The following is an 18,525-nucleotide window of genomic DNA, read 5'->3' as shown; positions in this document are numbered from 1 at the left end:
ATGCCTAGGATGAAAATTATATTCTAGTAAATACACATCTCATTTTTCCATTCTATAATCAGCCAAATATTTATTTGGGAAAGGGCATTACCTGGCAGAAGAATTGTTGCTGGGTTCCTGCTCCAGGTGTGTTACTGAAGGTGCTGGTAGACTTGGAAGAAGAAACTGGAAGACGATGAGACACACTGACTGGTACTGGAGTCCTGTTCGGCTGGGTCAGCTGATCTCCTGTAAAGTTTGATCCTGATGAACCAGACTGAACTGCAGACCCAAGACTAGGATGGGCGGTGCTGGCTGAGCTGACAGCAGGGAATCGACTAGGTCCTGACATGCTTGTCACCGAGGGCATGGTGGTGAAGCCAGGTCTTCCTTGGGAAACGCTGCTCTGCCCAGGTGACAGGTGTAATACGGTTGGGGATGCCTGCTGCAAGGGCATCTGTCCACCCACAAGCTGAGGAGAGGCATGATTGGCTATCACTGGACTTCCAGAGGCAGCAAATGTCTGCCCAGACACTAAGTGGACGGCAGTATTCTGGTTGTTCAGCATCTGTCCAGAATATGGTTGGTTGGTCCTGAGCATGTTGGAAGAGTTTCTGTTCAACATGACATGCTCTGAGGCCACTTGGCCAGAAATGAGCTGAGAGGGTTGAGTCTGAAGAAGTTGCCCATTTATAGTCTGGACATGGTGTACCGAGTTGGAACTGACAGAAAGGCTTGTAGGTATGAGGAACTGACTTTGGGGTGCGTGAGGTTGGCCCATGGGGGAATGAATAACAATACTGCCCCCAGTGCTGCTCACTGCCTGTGAGGTGACTGGCTTTCTTGTGTTCTGTTGGTTTACAATGTTCACAGACATGTGTGGACCAACTACTGAGCCCTGGGGTGAGCTTGCAGAAGCAAAGGAGATCCCTTGTTGTACGTGGTGCTGCTGAATTCCCAAATTGTTCACATTGTATGTATTTTGCTGACCCATCTGGATAGGCTTTGGCTGTATATTAATTGGGACTTTATTTGAATTTGGTGCAAGACCCCTTTGTATGATGATGTTATGCACAGGTAAAGATGTTTGAAAATTTGTGCTGTTAAATGGAACAGTAACAGGCTGTGCTACTGGACTGGAACTGGAGTTCCCAAACAAGGAGTTGCCATTAGGAGTCTGTCTATGAACCAGAAGCCCTCCACTCACATTTGATGGGGCTTGCTGCCCGCTGCCCTTTAATATGATTTGAGATCCATCTAGGTTATTAATAGTCATCATGGAAGGATGATTACCAAATGATCCAATTAATTGTATTTGACCAGAACCACTAATCTGACTGCTATTAGACAAATGCTGGCTGGGAACACTGATCCCCACATGTTGCATAAAGCCATGTTGTACACCCACTGTATTGCTTGCGAACGATGCTCCAACAGGCACATGCGTCACCCCTATAGGCTGCAGCGTCTGACCTGAGTAATTAGAAACATTAGAAGCCTGAGTAAAGGATGCTGATGAAGAAGGATGAAGCTGAGCTTGTGCAAACTGTTGGCTTGAACCTATACTGGCATCCAAATATGCCTCTTCTGCCAATGTCTGTTCAGTGATATTGGCCTCTTGCAAGGATTTCTGAAGAATGTCAAAAGGTTGGTCCTCAGTGAGATCAGGAAGAGGAGAAGACTCGAGTTCATCTTCAAGAAACTGGAGGCTACTTGAAAGTGGCAGTCCATCACTGGGCCCTTCTCCAAGCTGGTTGCTTACACCTTTGAGGGATGACTTAGGATCAGCATTCTAAAAAATAAACAGTATGTTACATGGCAGATGTAACCTTTGAAAACAATGCATAAAAATTAATCTTACTTTTGAATATGAATAAAGCTGCTTCTCAGGCACAACTCTCTAAACTGCTCACCTTATTCTGATATTTTATTTCCATCGTAATGATGCTTGACATTATAAGTATATGCATCCATCATGCTGATAAATTATTTTATAGAAAGCAGATAGATAATGCGAACATACTGAGGACTACTTGGAGCTTAGCTTCATTTTTTTGAGATACTGCCACAGACTTTATTTACTTATTTGTTTATTTTTTGATCTGGGGTCTCGATCTTTTGCCCAGGCTGGAGTGCAGTGGCCCAATAATAACTCACTGCTGCTGTAAACTCCTGGGTTCATGAGATCCTCCCACCTCGGCCTCCTGAGTAGGTGGGACTACAGGTGTGCCCCACCACACCCAGCTAAATTTTTTTGTTTTTGGTTTTTAGAGATGGGGTTTCACCATCTTGCCCAGGCTGGTCTTGAACTACTGCATGCAAGTAATCCTCCTGCTTTGGCCTTCCAAAGTGCTGGGATTACAGGCGTGAGGCACCGTCCCCGGCCTCAGAGTATTTTTGATATTTCTACTACACCGACATGATGCAAAAAAAGTTGCCAATAAATACATATTGAATGAAGCAATTTGAAAAGATAGAATTAATACTCACATGGAAGTAGGAGAGTTGCTAAATAAAAATCATTAATGTTGAGGGACAGGCCAAATATCTACTTTATGGGTTTAATGGCATCATATGTAGTGATTATTTGTTCAAAATGAAATGTCAGAAATGCTATGATTCACAAGCCTTACAGGAGATCAGTGTTATAACAGAGACTACTAAAAATACAAAATTAGCCGGGCTCGGTGGCTCAAGCCTGTAATCCCAGCACTTCGGGAGGCCGAGGCGGGCGGATCACAAGGTCAGGAGATCGAGACCATCCTGGCTAACACAGTGAAACCCCGTCTCTACTAAAAATACAAAAAATTGGCCGGGCGTGTTGGCGGGCGCCTGTAGTCCCAGCTACTCAGGAGGCTGAGGCAGGAGAATGGCATGAACCCAGGAGGCGGAGCTTGCAGTGAGCCAAGATCGCGCCACTGCACTCCAGCCTGGGCGACAGAGTGAGACTCCGTCTCAAAAAAAAAAAAAAAAAAAAAAAAAAAAAAAAAAAAAAAAAAAAAAATTAGCTGGGCGTGGTGGTGCATGCCTGTAATCCCAGCTACTAAGGAGGCTGAGGGAGGAGAATCGCTTGAATCTGGGAGGCAGAGGTTGCGGTGAACCAAGATTGCGCCATTGCACTCCTGCCTGGGCAACAAGAGCAAAACTTTGTCTCAAAAAAAAAAAAAAAAAAAAGAGAGGAAATTGACCCTCAGAGATTTAGTGATATATCTAAAGTTACATGGCTAATAAGTGGTAGGGCAAGGAGTCAACCTTGGGCAGTACAACTTCTGACTACCATCTACAGCAGAACAAAGCAACTGAAAAGAGTAAGGGAACCTAAGGCTCAAACACAGTAATCTCGATGTAGTTTCCAGGCAGGACATCCCAATCCCCCAGGTCAGGTTTCTTGCCTACATGCTCCTAGAGGTTAAGAACATGGAGGCTGGGCACAGTGGTTCACTCCTGTAATCCAAGCACTTTGGGAGGCCGAGGGGGGTGGATCACCTGAGGTCTGGAGTTCAAGACCAGCCTGGCCAACTGGGTGAAACACCATCTCTACTAAAAATACAAAAATTAGCCGGGCGTGGTGACATGCGCCTGTAATCCCAGCTACACAGGAGACTGAGGCAGGAGAATTGCTGAAACCCAGAAGGTGGAGGTTGCAGTGAGCCGAGATTGCACCACTGCACTTCAGCCTGGGTGACAGAGCGAGACTCTGTCTCAAAAAAAAAAAAAAAAAAAAAAAAATAGACCATGAGTTCCAGAGCCTGGTGGCCTGGGTTAGAATCCTAGCTCTGCAACTCATGGCTGTGTACTATTTGGCCAAGTAACTTAACCTTTCTGTGCTTTAGTTTCCTCATCTCTAAAATATGTATCTTTTTTTCTTTTTTCCCCTGAGACAGAGTCTCACTGTGTCACCCACGCTGGAGTACAGTGGCCTGATCTCGACTCACTGCAACTTCCACCTCCCTGGTTCAAGCAATTCTCCCTGCCTCAGCCTCCCAAGTAGCTGGGATTACAGGTACCCACCACCACGCCCAGCTAATTTTTGTATTTTTTAGTAGAGACAGGGTTTTGCCATGTTGGCCAGGCTGGTCTTGAACTCCTGACCTCAGGTGATCCACCTACCTCGGCCTCTCACAAGTGCTGGGATTACAGGTGTGAGCCACTGCACCCGGCCAAAATATGTATCTTAATAGAACCACTTCATGGAATCATTGTGAAGATTAAATGAGGTTAATACATGTCTTGGGTTTCTTTTTTTTGAGATAGCGTCTCACTCTGTCACTTAGGCTGGAGTGCAGTGGCACAATCTTGGCTCACTGCAGCCTCCAACTCCTGGGCTCAAGGGATCCTGCCTCAGCAGGACTGGGACTATAGGCACGCACCACCATGCTCATCTATTTTTTCTTTTTTTTTTTTGAGACCGAGTCTCGCTCTGTCGCCCGGGCTGAAGTGCAGTGGCGCGATCTTGGCTCACTGCAAGCTCCACCTCTCGGATTCAAGCCATTCTCCTGCCTCAGCCTCCCAAGTAGCTGGGACTACAGGCGCCCGCCACAATGCCCGGCTAATTTTTTTATATTTTTAGTAGAGACGGGGTTTCACCGTGTTAGCCAGGATGGTTTTGATCTCCTGACCTCATGATCCACTCACCTTGGCCTCCCAAAGTGCTGGGATTACAGGCGTGAGCCACCGCGCCCGGTCAATTTTTTTTTTTTGAGACGGAGTCTTGCACTGTCACCCAGGCTGGAGTGCAGTGGCGTGATCTTGGCTCACGGCAACCTCCACCTCCCAGGTTCAAGCAATTCTCCTGCCTCAGTCTCCTGAGTAGCTGGAATTACAGGCACACGCCACTACGCCCGGCTAATTTTTTGTATTTTTAGTAGAGATGGGGTTTCACTATGTTGGCCAGGCTGGTCTCGAACTCCTGACCTCGTGATCTGCCTGCCTCGGCCTCCCAAAGTGTTGGGATTAGAGGCGTGAGCGACTGCGCCCAGCCACTGGTCTAATTTTTAAATTTTTTGTAGAGATGGGGTCTCACTATGCTGGTTGGTCTCAAACTCCTGAGCTCAAGTAATCCTCCTGCCTTGGCCGCCTAAAATGGTGGGATTACAGGCATGGGCCACCATGTCTGGCTGAGGTTAATATATGTTAAGCTCTTAATGCCAAGCACATACTAAATGCTCAAGTGTTATTATCTTTTTTTTTCTCATTTAAGATGAAAACAACTTACAAGTAACTATGAATTAAGAATAATTTCTTTAAAGATTATTATGTAACAAGGTTCAAAACATTCTAATATGAGTTTCTCAGGTTGTAACATTTCTGAGTCATTTTAGAAAGAATGTAGCCGGGCGCAGTGGCTCACGCCTGTAATCCCAGCACTTTGGGAGGCTGAGGTGGGCGGATCACGAGGTCAGGAGATTGAGACCATCCTGGCTAACACGGTGAAACCCCGTCTCTACTAAAAATACAAAAAATTAGCCGGGCGAGGTGGCAGGCGCCTGTAGTCCCAGCTACAAGGGAGGCTGAGGCAGGAGAATGGCGTGAACCCCGGGGGGCGGAGCTTGCAGTGAGCCGAGATCGCGCCACTGCACTCCAGCCTGGGTGAAAGAGCGAGACTCTGTCTCAAAAAAAAAAAAAAAAAAAGAATGGTGAGGCCAGGTGCAGTGGCTCACGCCTGCAATGGGGCAGGGATCACTTGAGATCAGGAGTTCAAGATCATCTAGGCCAACATGGAGAAACGCAGTCTCTACCAAAAATACAAAAATTAGCTGGTGTGGTGGTGGGCACCTGTAATCCCAGCTACTAGGGAGGCTGAGGCAGAAGAATTGCTTGAACCCAGGAGGCAGAGGCTGCAGTGAGGCGAGATCGTGCCACTGCACTCCAGCCTGGGCAACAGAGCAAGATTCCGTCTCAAAAAAAGAAAGTTGAAAGCTTAGAAAAATGGCAAAGTGGATATATAGCTTCTCTTTTTATTATTTAAAAGACAACCTCATATAGCTTGTCTTTTTATTATTTATTATTTTTATTTATTTATTTATTTGAGACAGAGTCTCGCTATGTGGCCAGGCTGGAGTGCAATGGTGCGATCTCGGCTCACTGCAACCTCTGACTCCCTGGTTCAAGCGATTCTCCTGCCTCAGCCTCCTGAGTAGCTGGGATTAAGGCATGTGCCACCACACCAATTTCTGTGTTTTTAGTAGAGACGGGGTTTCACCTTGTTGGCCAGGATGGTCTTGATCTCCCGACTTCATGATCTGCCTGCCTCGGCCTCCCAAAGTGCTGGGATTACAGGTGTGAGCCACCGTGCCTGGTGTATTATTTTATTTATTTATTTATTTATTTATTTATTAATTATTTGAGACGGAGTTTCGCTCTGTCGCCCAGGCTGGAACGCAGTGGCGCGATCTCGGCTCACTGCATCCTTTGCATCCGGGGTTTATGCAATTCTCTGCCACAGCCTCCTGAGTAGCTGGGATTACAGGCGCCTACCACCATGCCTGGTTAATTTTTTTTGTTTTTTTAGTAGAGATGGGGTTTCACCATCTTGGCCAGGCTGATCTTTAACTCCTGACCTCGTGATCCACCCGCCTCAGCCTCCCAAAGTGTTGGGATTACAGGCGCGCGCCACCGCGTCCAGCCTATTTTCTTTTTTAAAAATAGAGACAGGGTCTTGCTATGTTGCCCAGGCTGATCTTGAACTCCTGAGATCAAATGATTCTCCCACTTCGGCCTCCCAAAGTGCTGAGATTACAGGTGTGAGCTATTGCACCTGGCCACATAGCTTGTCTTAATTGACTAAGTTAAAAGTAGAAAATGTCTACATAATTCAATAGATTTTCTTCTTACATAAATTACAACGGGCTGGGCGCAGTGGCTCACACCTGTAATTCCAACATTTTGGGAGGCCAAGGTAGGTGGATTGCTTGAGCCTGAGAGTTCAAGACCAGCTGGGCTAACATGGCGAAACTCTGTCTCTATTAAAAATACAAAAATTAGCCCGTGTGGTGGCGTGCACCTGTAGTCCCACCTATTCGGGAGGCTGAGGTGGGAGAATCGCTTCAGCCTGGGAGGTTGAGTCTGCAGCGAGCTATGATCGCACCACTGCACTCCAGTCTGGGCGACAGAGTGAGGCCCCATCTCAAAATAAATAAATAAAATAAAATTAATTACAACAGACAAGGTAAGGATTCTCATGATACAAAGGCAGTTAAAGACTCAGTTCACAAGGCATCAATCTGACAGAAACCATTTAATCATTGCATTTAGTTTCCAATACTCACACTAGAGTTGGCGAAAATTGAATTTGAATTGGCTGCAGAATATCCTGCATTAGTTAAGTCATCATTGCTCTGCAAAGATACAAATTCAATAGGTGGTTACTACTTTAACTGTAAAGCAGAAACAAAATAGACGTCTGTGGTATTCTACACATTACTTACAGATTTATTACTAGGTCCATGTAGAAAATAGTTCAATGCTTGTGGGTCTCTAGAAAAGAGAGGAAAAAAAGAGATAAAACAACAAACAAATACACTATCTATATTTAGAACTAATTTTTACTAGAGTAGAAAGAAAATGATTTATTACCTGAGTAAAATCCTCTCCCTATTTTAAAACAATTAGTAGGTTTTTTTTTTTAATCTTGTTTTTGTTTTGATATTGTGCCATTTCCTATTATTATTCACTTCTGCCTCCTGGGATTTATTAGGAAATAAATTTAATAAATAATTACTTGCTGAGCGCAGTGGCTCATGCCTGTAATCCCAGCACTTTGGGAGGCTGAGGCAGGAGGATCACTTGAGTCTAGGAGCTGGAGACCAGCTTGTACATGGCAAAACCCTGTCGCTACAAAAAAAAAAAAAAAAAAAAAAATTGCCAGGCATGGTGGTGCGTGACTGTAGTCCCCACTACTTGGGAGGCTGAGGTGGGAGGATCGTGTGGGCCTGGGAGGTGGAGGCTACAGTGAGCTGAGATGGTGCCACTGCACTTTAGCCTGGGTGACAGAGTGAGACCTGTCTCAAAAGGAAAAAAAAAAAAAGAATTACTGAATTACAACACCTATGTTAATCATGTCTCTGTTTCTCTACTAAACCTATGATTATTATTTAATTTTTATTTAAAATACCTACCAGGTGTTAATATGCTATTAGGTTGTCTTAGTGTTCAGCAAACCTCACACATTTGATTTACCCGGGTTTTGGAATAAGCATCTTACCCAATAAGATCAAGGAGACACGAGTCATCATCATCATCCATGACAACTATAAAGAAAAGGGAGAGGAAAACAGGTTTCAGTAAAGCAGATTAAAGACAGTAGTATCAATGCAATACAAAAGTATGCCTTACACTTTTCTGGATAAATAACTGTAATTCATGTGAGTTTTCCTCTGCTTATTATTAATGTAATTTAAAAAATTTTGTGGTCATTTGAGAGATAAAGTATTCAATTTAAACTTTTTATTGAAAACAAACCCTTAACTTATAAGTCAAAAAAGAATCTAGACAAATCAAAGATAGTTGGCAGCAACCTCCCTCACATGCAGATTCCCCCCACGGGGCTATAAACCATGAATAGTAACTTCCTCAAAATGTACAATAAACAAGGGGAGAAATAATATTTATGTTTTAGAAAAGATTTCATAGACATAGAGGTCTTTTAATTTTGTGACTCAATGTTCCTAAACATGGTGAGCAATCGACATTTTTTGCCATATTCTGGCTATCTTTAGAAAGATAGGAAAATGGTTCTTCCTGCATTTAGAGAGAGAAGAGGGGGCACCCTAGCCGCAGGCAGTCTCTGCAGGCTCTGGCCTGCCAGTCCTGCATTCTCCTTTTGCAGCAGCACCACCCCTGTTCAACTCCAAACAATCTACATCTTAACACTAGAATCCTTAAAGTAGAGAATCTCAACCAAAAAAGTTCACCCCAGTTCCAGGCCCTGAGATCCCTCTCTCCTCCGCCAGCGACAGCGTCAAGCTTAGCCAGTGAAATGACTATGCTTCGGCTGAAACAACAACAACTGCACAGATTCCAAGAGCAGCTCTCCCCACAGACTGGGAAACTTACACTAGTGATCCGACACCTGGCAACACCGCTTCACACCCATTTTGAGCCATGCGTGGAATAATTTGGAATAATTTACATCACGGAATGCCAGGGCCAAGAGTTCTGGAGCAGTTGGAAAGGGCAGTTGTGAACGGCAGTTGGACGTAGGAATGAAATCCTGAAGAGATGCCCAGAAGAGGGACACGCCCGAAGAAGGCAGAAGGGACAGTCTCTACTAAATGTTTTTCCTCTGTTAAAATTGCATCTCTTCTCCAATTCCCTCAGACTTCCCACTCTAACAGTCACAAGGCCAAACTAGTATAAAATGTACTCCTGCTACATGGAAGGTAACTTGCTTTCCTCAGGAAGAGTCTGGAAGGGGTAAGTACCCCCACTGGGATCTGCCAGGGATCTTCCCCTTGGTGGCTGAATTCATTCAGATGCTGAATGATCTGGGAGATTACAAACCCTGTGAGTAGAATCCAGTGGAGAGGAGAAATGATGGTTGAGAAAGGAGGAAGAAGGAGTGGGAAAAGATACCAAAAGGTGACTCCCAAGGCTGAAACTGACAAGGGCAGCTGGTTAAGTGAAACCTGCTTTTTAGAACTCAACTTCGAGTTACTCACGGGCACACTCACATGACTATACTAGTGTAACATGACTGTGGAGGAGTGAAGATGGGACAGAAAGGAAAAGCAGGAAAATGATCATCACATAAATACAGAGAAATCTGTGTGAAGGTCTTCCCTTAAATCCTGACGACATTTAGTGAGATAAAATTATATTAACCATGGCTCATCAGCATAACATAGGCTTGTCTCTCAGGCATCAACAATCATATGGAATAAATTAGCCAATTATGACATACATTAAGCCTATAAAGGAGATATTACTTTTTTAACATGACCACTTAAATTGAATTCCCCTGTATCCTTTGTGAATTCATTTTTTTAAAGTGTCTGTCTCTGGAACAAACTAATTAATAAAAATGTAAGTGAAAAATAGCCTATACCAAAGAAAAACACTTCCACAACTCTCCCAGCTTCCCTCCTTACTTGACACACTTGCCTAGTTCCTCTACTGGATGAGGTGCCCTAAGGGTTAAACAAGCCCTGAGGCAGGAAGTCAACACCAGTCACTCCATTGAGGTGTTACTACCACCAGCACTTTCAAGCACAGAGAACATCTGCTACCCCTAAGTTTAGAGTGACAAACTACTCCTTGAGTAGTGCAAACAGAACACTTTTATAATACTAAATGAGATTAAAAGCCATTGTGCAACCTTCTCTACCAAACAAAACAGGGAGTCCAACACTTGGCTTGAAAGAAGCCTCCCTGGGGATATCTACCCTATCAGCAGCATCCCGAACTGCCATACAGGCCTTCTCCTCTGGTCCCAGTAGGTACAACTCTAGGAGCCTTTACAGTCAGGGGTACCCTGAGAATTCTACTTTTTAAAGGCCTACACTCTTTTCTCACCTTAAACAGTTTCAAATTAAAAGAGATGACCCTTAGCCCTGTATTCTCTAGCTTCAAATAATGCCAAAATGTAGTCATAATATAGCCTAATCCAGGGGTTCCTTTCACCAGATGACCTATGGTCCATCAAAGTAAATTTACCAAAGCAAAATTGTAAAAATTGTCTATGATTTTAAAATGAGAAGATAGGCCAGGTGTGGTGGCCCATGCCTGTAATCCCAGCACTTTGGGAGGCCGAGGTGGGTGGATGACCTGAGGTCAGGAGTTCAAGACCAGCCTGGCCAACACGGTGAAACCCCGTCTCTACTAAAAATACAAAAAATTAGCCAGGCATGGTGGCACATGCCTGTAGTCCCAGCTACTCGGGAGGCTGAGGCAGGAGAATTGCTTGAACCTGGGAGGCAGAGGTTGCAGTGAGCTGAGATCACGCCACTGCACTCCAGCCTGGGTGACAGAGCGAGATTCTGTCTCAAAAAATAAAATTAAAAATAAAAATAAGAAAAAATAAAATGAGAAGGTAATCTGAAGATCAGTCACTAATGACCCAAAAGTGAAGAATTTTGTTTTCTCTGGAAAGATTCTCCCTTTACTTCTGGACTCCTGTTGAGGCTCTTTTCACATTCAAGTAACAACCCTGGAATCCCTAGATGGGGGGCTGACCCCAGGTGGATTTTATGAGGCTAAGGGGAAATCCCTGGATGAGTGATTGGAAACTATTTCTTGGCCCAACAGACGTGAGCAAGACGTCTTCCCCTCTGTAAATAGCAGCACTCGACAGTGGGATTTGTCGTGGAGGGAAGGGGGCTGTAGGCACCCCAAGAGTTCAGAAATCACTGTCCTGAACACCTGACTACCTCTCTTAAAAAATTAAAGCTAATATTTAAAATTGTTCTGAATTGCACCAACAAACATCTTAAATAATAGCTTTTAATCAAGAGGACAAGCCAGGCGTGGTGGCTCACGCCTGTAATCCCAGCACTTTGGGAGGCTGAGGCGGGTGGATCACGAGGTCAGGAGATCGAGACCATTCTGGCTAACACAGTGAAACCCTGTCTCTACTAAAAATACAAAAAATTAGCCGGGCCCACGACCTGTAGTCCCAGCTACTCGGGAAGCTGAGGCAGGAGAACGGCGAGAACCCGGGAGGCAGAGGTTGCAGTGAGCCGAGATTGCGCCACTGCACTCCAGCCTGGGCGACAGAGCGAGACTCTGTCTCAAAAAAAAAAAAAAAAAAAAAAAAGAGGACACAGGGTAAAAATGACATTTCAAACTGGTGGGGAAAAGTTGTTAACCACATGGGGAAAATAAGGTAGATTCACACCTCATATCTTACACAAAAATAAATTCTAGATGGATCTAGGAGTTAAATGGTGGAGGGAGAAAGAACCTTAAAGTAATAGAATAACACATGGGAGAATTTTTTTTTTTTTAACAATCTTGGAGTGAGGAAAGTCTAAGGATGTGATAAGACACACAAGTCATAAAAGACTGACAAAGTCAACAACATAAAATGCAAAGCTTCTGCATGATAAAAGAAAAACACATCATAAGCAAAGTCAAAGACTAAAACAAATAAACAAAAATAACTGGGAAAAATACCTCCACTTCATACCCCAGAGGGCTTTCCTCCCTAACACATAAAGAGCTCCTATAAATAAGGAAAATTTTTTATCAGGGTATCAGGGCTTTTCTCCCTAATACATAAAGAGCTCTTATAAATAAGGAAAATTTTTTTATCAGGATCCATCCAGAATATTAGTCAAAGATTTAATCAGTTTATGAGCAATCAATTCACAGAAAAGGAAATACAACTAGCTCTTAAGCATATAAAATAATCAACCTTACTTAGAAATATAAATTAATATTGTAGTGAGATACTACATGTCCTGTCAGATTGGCAAAGATAAAAAAGTTGGATGAAGGATTATGCTAGCAGGGAGTGGGGAAATAGGAACTTTTATACACCGACAGGATACAGACTCATATAACCTCTAGTGAGGGCAATTTAGCAATGTCTTTCAAAATCTTAAGTGCACAGATCAGCTTACCAAGCAAATCCATTTCCAGGTATTTGTACTGCAGATATTCTTTTTTACTCACTTTTTTTTTTTTTTTTTTTTTTAAGAGATGGGGTCTCTCTATGTTGCCCAGGCTGGACTTGAACTTCTGGGCTCAAGAGATCCTTAACCCCCTAAGTAGCTGGGCCTACAGGTATGTGCCACCATAACCAGCAGTCACGTGGGTATTCTTTCACATGTGCCAAATGATATGTGTATAAGAATATCCAGGACAGTATTATTATTATTATTATTTTAGTATTAATTGGTTTTAACAAAGGACTGCAAAACCCTAGATGTCATGGGTATGGGGTTTCTTTCTGGGGCAGTAAAAATGTTCTTGAACCTGCCTGGCAATGTAGTGAGACCCCATCTCTACAAAACATTTAAAAATTAGTTGAGTGTGGTGATGCACACCTGTAGTTCCAGCTACTTGGGAGGCTGAGATGGGAGGATTGTTTGCTTGAGCCTAGGAGGTCAAGGCTGCAGTGAGCTATGATTACACCACTGCACTCCAGCCACAGTGACAGAGCCAGACTCTGCCTCTTAAAAAAAAAAAAAAAGAGTTCTTGTATTAAACTACTGAGTTATGTACTTTAAAAGGGTGCATTTTATGGTAAGTAAATTATATCTTAATGTGAAAAACTCTCTTAAAAACCCTAAATGTCCATGACTAAATGTCCTGGTTAAATCAATTATGGTTTACCTACATAGTGGAATACCCTGCAGTCATTAAAACTAATGAGGTAGTTTTAATCATACTGACTTGGAAGGATATATGGTCAATTAAAAAAGAAAGGTGCAGAATAGTATGTACATTATGTTCCCAAATGTGTGTGTGGGGGAAATACACACACACACACACACACATAAATGATGTGTGTGTGTAAATGTATAGAACCTAAAATGAAGCACTGGTAACCAGTAACACTAGTTGCTTCTGGGAAGAAAACAGGGTGACTGGGGAACAGAGGAAGATATACTCTTTTTTTTTTTTGAGATGGAGTCTCGCTCTGTCGCCCAGGCTGGAGTGCAGTGGTGCAATCTCGGCTCACTGCAAGCTCAGCCTCCCGGGTTCATGCCATTCTCCTGCCTCAGCCTCCCGAGTAGCTGGGACTACAGGCGCCCGCCACCATGCCCGGCTAATTTTTTGTATTTTTAGTAGAGACGGGGTTTCACCATGTTAGCCAGGATGGTCTCGACCTCCTGACCTCGTGATCTGCCCGCCTCGGCCTCCCAAAGTGCTGGGATTACAGGCGTGAGCCACCGCGCCCGGCTGATACTCTTTATTTATATGTCCTTTTGTACCTTTTGAAATTTGTGCCACGTGCATGTAAGATCTAATCAAAAAAGAAATACAATTAATAAAACAAGGAGAAGGAGGACAGAAATGGTCCTTGAAGTACAAGAACCTCAAGTCAGTTTAGCCGGGTGTGGTGGCGCTTGCCTTTAGTCCCAGCTACTTGGTAGGCTGAGGTCGGAGGATGACTTGAGCCCAGGACATGAAGGCTGCAGTGAGCCGTGATCTTGCCACTGCACTCCAGCCCGGGCAAAAGTACCAAACCCTATCTCAAAAATAAAATAAAATTTAAAAAGAACCTCAAGTAAGGCTCACTCTCCTTAAGTTTACCAAATATACCAAATACTCAGAACTTTTTTTTTTTTTTTTTGAAGAGACAGGGTTTCATTATGTTGCCCAGCCTGGCTTTGAACTCTTGGGCCCAAGGAATCCTCCCCTTTCAGTCTTCTGAGTAGCTAGGATTACAGGTGTATGTTACAGTGCTCAGCTAAATACTTACAACTTTTTTTTTTTTAATTTTTTTTTGGTAGGGACAAGGTCTCACTATGTTGCCCATGCTGGGAACTGCTGCACTTAAGTGATCCTCCACCTTGGTCTCCTAAAGTGCCAGGATTACAATTGCCATGCCCAGCCCTTAGGACATTTTAAAGCAGCCTACTGGCCTGGAGAATAAGCCAAATCAGCTGTCTTAAAAGAAATACTGTATCTTTTTTCTTTTTTTTTTTTTTTTTTTTTTTGAGACAGAGTTTCTCTCTTGTTGCCCAGGCTAGAGTGCAATGGTGCAATCTCGGCTTACCATAACCTCTGTTTACCAGGTTCAAGTGACTGTCCTACCTCATCCTCCCGAGATAGGATTATAAGCCCACACCACCACGCCTGGCTAATTTCGTATTTTTAGTAGAGACAGGGTTTCTCCATGTTGGTCAGGCTGGTCTCGAACTCCCGACCTCAGGTGATCCACCCACCTCAGGCTCCCAAAGTGCTGGGATTACAGGCAGGAGCCACCGTGCCCCGCCAAGAAATACCGTATCTTAAAAACAGTCTGAATTTAATTAAGCTCACAGCAAAACTTCAAAGACCTCCAAGTTAGAGATATAACAAACTATTAATTTTTTTTTTTTCACACAGAGGGAGAAAATCTAAGGTCTCATTAAGAAACATAACTGGTTGCAAGAACAGATATTTCAGGAAACCTAGTTCAGCAAATCAGTTTTGCCTATTTAAGATATTTTGGGCTGGGCATGGTGGCTCACGCCTGCAATCCCAAATTTGGGAGGCCGGGATGGGCGGATCACCTGAGGTCAAGAGTTCGAGACCAACCTGGCCAACATGGTGAAACCCTGTCTTTACTGAAAATACAAAAAAATTAGCTGTATGTGGTGGTGGATGCCTGTAATCCCAGCTACTCAGGAGGATGAGGCAGGAGAACTGCTTGAACCCAGGAGATTGGGGTTGCAGTGAGCCAATATCGCCCCACTGCACTCTAGCCTGGGCAACAGAGTGAGACTCCATCTCAAAAAAAAAAAAAGAAAAAAAAAAGATATTCTGATCAGTAGCAAAGGAAGAAAACCAAACTTCACCCTTAAGAGTCATAAAACAGCCTGGCCAACATGGTGAAACTCTGTCTGTACTAAAAATACAAAAAAATGAGCCGGGCGTGGTGGTGCGTGCCTGTAATCCCAGCTACTATGGGGGCCAAGGCATGAGACAATCTCTTGAACCAGGAGGTGGAAGTTGCAGTGAGCTGAGATCGCACCACTGCATTCCAGCCTGGGTGATAGAGTGAGACCCTGTCTCAAAAAAAAAAAGAAAAAAAAAAGTAATAAAACAGGATTTCAAAGACTGCACAAACTGAAATTTGGTATGTGGCCACTACTACAAATGTTTTTGTTCCCTCCTTTATCTGCTTCTCTGTTCTTTTTCTTCTTTCAAAAATATAGCCTAGTGGCTGAGGCAGGCAGATCACCTGAGGTCAGGAGTTCGAGACCAGCCTGGCCAACAAGGTGAAACCCCGTTCTATTAAAAATACAAGAATTAGCCGACCATGGTGGCGCATGCCTGTAACCCCAGCTACTCGGGAGACCAAGGCAGGAAGGAGAATCGCTTGAACCTGGGAGGTGGAGGCTGCAGTGAGCCAAGATCGCGCCACTGAACTCCAACCTGGGTAACAGACCGAGACTTCATCTAAAATATATATATATATATACATATACATATGTGTATGTATATAGCCAAGTGAAGATGGCTTGAACTCAGGGGGTCGAGACTACAGTCAGCTGAGATCACGCCACTGCACTCCAGCCTGGGTGACAAAGTGAGACCCTGTCTCAAAACAAAACAAAACAAAACAAAACAAAAAACCCACCAAGAGCCAATATGAGATACCTTACCAAAAACTACTGACATTTGCTTTACTTGTAGTAAGTTGCTATAACATGAGTCATAACTTCCTAATACAAACAAATTTACCTCTAAAAGGTGCTGAGGTTAGCAAATTATTGAGAGACTTTAACCAGACATGAACTACGGAATAGTTGCAGTCTTCAAAATCACATTTTTACTCCCTGCCCTATTGAAGGTAAAATGAACGGCAGTCACTTTATTTTTACTGACATATTTACTACTTCTAGTGTTCTTCATTCTCTTAAGTAAATCCAGATTTCCATCTGGTATCATTTTCCTTCTCCTGAAAGGAATCCTTTAATTTTTTTTTGTAGTGCAGGTCTTTGCTGATGAATTCTTTCAGTTTTGATATATCTTTAAAGAGTATGAGATGGGCACGGTGGCTCACACCTGTAATCCTAGCACTTTGGGAGGCTGAAGTGGGCGGATTGCTTGAGTCCAGGAGTTGGAGACCCTCCTGGGCAACATGGAAAAACCCCATCTCTACAAAAAATAAAAAATTTAGCTGGGCATGGTGGTGCGCACCTGTAATCCCAGCTGCTCAGGAGGCTGAGGTGGAAGGACCACCTGAGCCTGGGGAGGTTGAGGTTGCAGTGAGCCGTGGTTGTGTGACTGCATTCCAGCCTGGGAGACAGACAGAGATTCCATCCCCACCCCCTAAAAAAGTGTTTATCTTGCCTTCGTTTTTGAAATATATTTTCACTGGGCATATTGTTCAAGATTGACAGGGTTTTTTTCCTTTCAGTTCTTTAAAGATATTGATGTACTGTTTCTCATTTGCATTATTTCCAAAGAAAAGTCTGCCATCATTCTTATCTTTCTTTTTTTCATAATGTGTCATTTTTTCCTCTGGACGCTTTAAATATTTTTCTCTTTACCACTGGTTTTAAGCAATCTGATTATGAAAAGCCTTGGTGTAGTTCTCTTCATGCTTCCAGTGGTTAGGGTTCACTAAGCTTCTAGAATCAGCAGGTTTATAGTTTCCCTCCAATTTAGAAAAATTTCAGCCATTAATTTTTTCAAATATTTTATGCCCCTCCCTCTTCTTTGGGGACTACAATTACATCATTAGACTATTTGAAGTGTCCCACGTTCAATGATGCTGTATTTTCTTTCAGTCTTTTATTTTTTTAATTTAATTTATTAATTTTCTTGAGACAGGGTTTTGCTCTACTGCCCAAGCAGCAGTGCAGTGGCAGGATCACAGCTCACTGCAGCCTCGACCTCCTGGGCTCAGGTGATCCTCCCACCCCAGCCTCTTGAGTAGCTGGGACCACAGGCACTTGCCATCATGCCCAGCTAATTTCTGTATTTTCTGTAGAGACAGGGTTTTACTATGTTGTCCAGGAGGCTGGTCCTGAACTCCTGGGCTCAAGCGATCCTCCTGCCTTGGCCTCCTAAAGTGCTGGGATTACAGGTGTGAGCCACCATGCCTGGCCTTTTTTAGTATTTTAATCTCTCTGGCTTTCATTTAGGATAGCTTCTATTCATATGTCTTCAAGTTCATAAATCTTTTCTTCTGCAGTCTCTAATCTTCTGTTAATCTCATTTGGTGCACTTTTATTTTAAAACATTGTAGTTTTCATCTCCAGAAGTTCAATTTGGGTCTTTTTAATATACTCCATGTCATTATTGTTTAAAAATTTTTTTTGCTTTGTTGTCTTGGCCCAAGATGAGATTCCATGCCATTATTTGTTTAATCTTTCCACTATTTTCTTGAACTTATATAAGATAGTAACAACTTAAAAAATTTTTTTTTGAAGAGGCAGGGACTCACTGTGTTGCCCAGGGTGGTCTTGAACCCCTGGTCTCAAGTGATCCTCCTGCCTCAGCCTCCCAACGTAATGGGATTACAGGCATGAGCTCCATGGCTAGCTAATTTTTGTATTTTTTGTAGATACAGGGTTTCACCATGTTGCCCAGGCTGGTCTCATACTCCTGGCCTCAAGCGATCCGCCTGCCTCCGCCACACAAAGTGTTAGGATTACAGGCATAAGCCACCTCATCTGGCCAACAAAAAATGATTAATTCTATCATTTGTATAATTTCTGCGTCTGTTTCTGTTGATTGATTTTGTTGTTGTTGTTGGTCCCAATTAAGGGTGGTATTTTCTGCTTCTTTGCATGCCTGGTCATTTTTTTATTGGATGTCAGACATTGTTAATTTTACATTATCAGCTGTTGGATATTTTTGAGCTTTGTCTAGGACACAGTTAAGTTACTTTACAAAGTTTCTTTACAAACTGTCTGATCCTTTTAAGGCTTGCTTTTAAGC

General features: G+C 43.3%; 1 protein-coding gene across 2 annotated transcripts in view; it reads right to left on the bottom strand.

Annotated features, from left to right (window-relative positions):
* Positions 1–18,525, bottom strand: part of BICRAL (BRD4 interacting chromatin remodeling complex associated protein like) — an 80,588-nt gene that overhangs the window by 35,402 nt on the left and 26,661 nt on the right. For both annotated transcript variants that reach the window (XM_030797040.1, XM_030797041.1), the window contains 4 exons: positions 8,183–8,228; positions 7,407–7,455; positions 7,248–7,316; positions 92–1,771 (listed from right to left, as the gene is read on the bottom strand). In XM_030797040.1, the coding sequence (XP_030652900.1) occupies positions 92–1,771; positions 7,248–7,316; positions 7,407–7,455; positions 8,183–8,223 (1,839 nt within the window). In that variant the 5' untranslated portion in view covers positions 8,224–8,228. The remainder of the gene's footprint in view (positions 1–91; positions 1,772–7,247; positions 7,317–7,406; positions 7,456–8,182; positions 8,229–18,525) is intronic.

Source organism: Nomascus leucogenys, chromosome 17, assembly GCF_006542625.1.
Source record: "Nomascus leucogenys isolate Asia chromosome 17, Asia_NLE_v1, whole genome shotgun sequence".
NCBI lineage: Eukaryota > Metazoa > Chordata > Mammalia > Primates > Hylobatidae > Nomascus > Nomascus leucogenys.
Note: the sequence above shows the minus strand (reverse complement) of the source record. Positions and strands in the feature narration are given on the sequence as shown.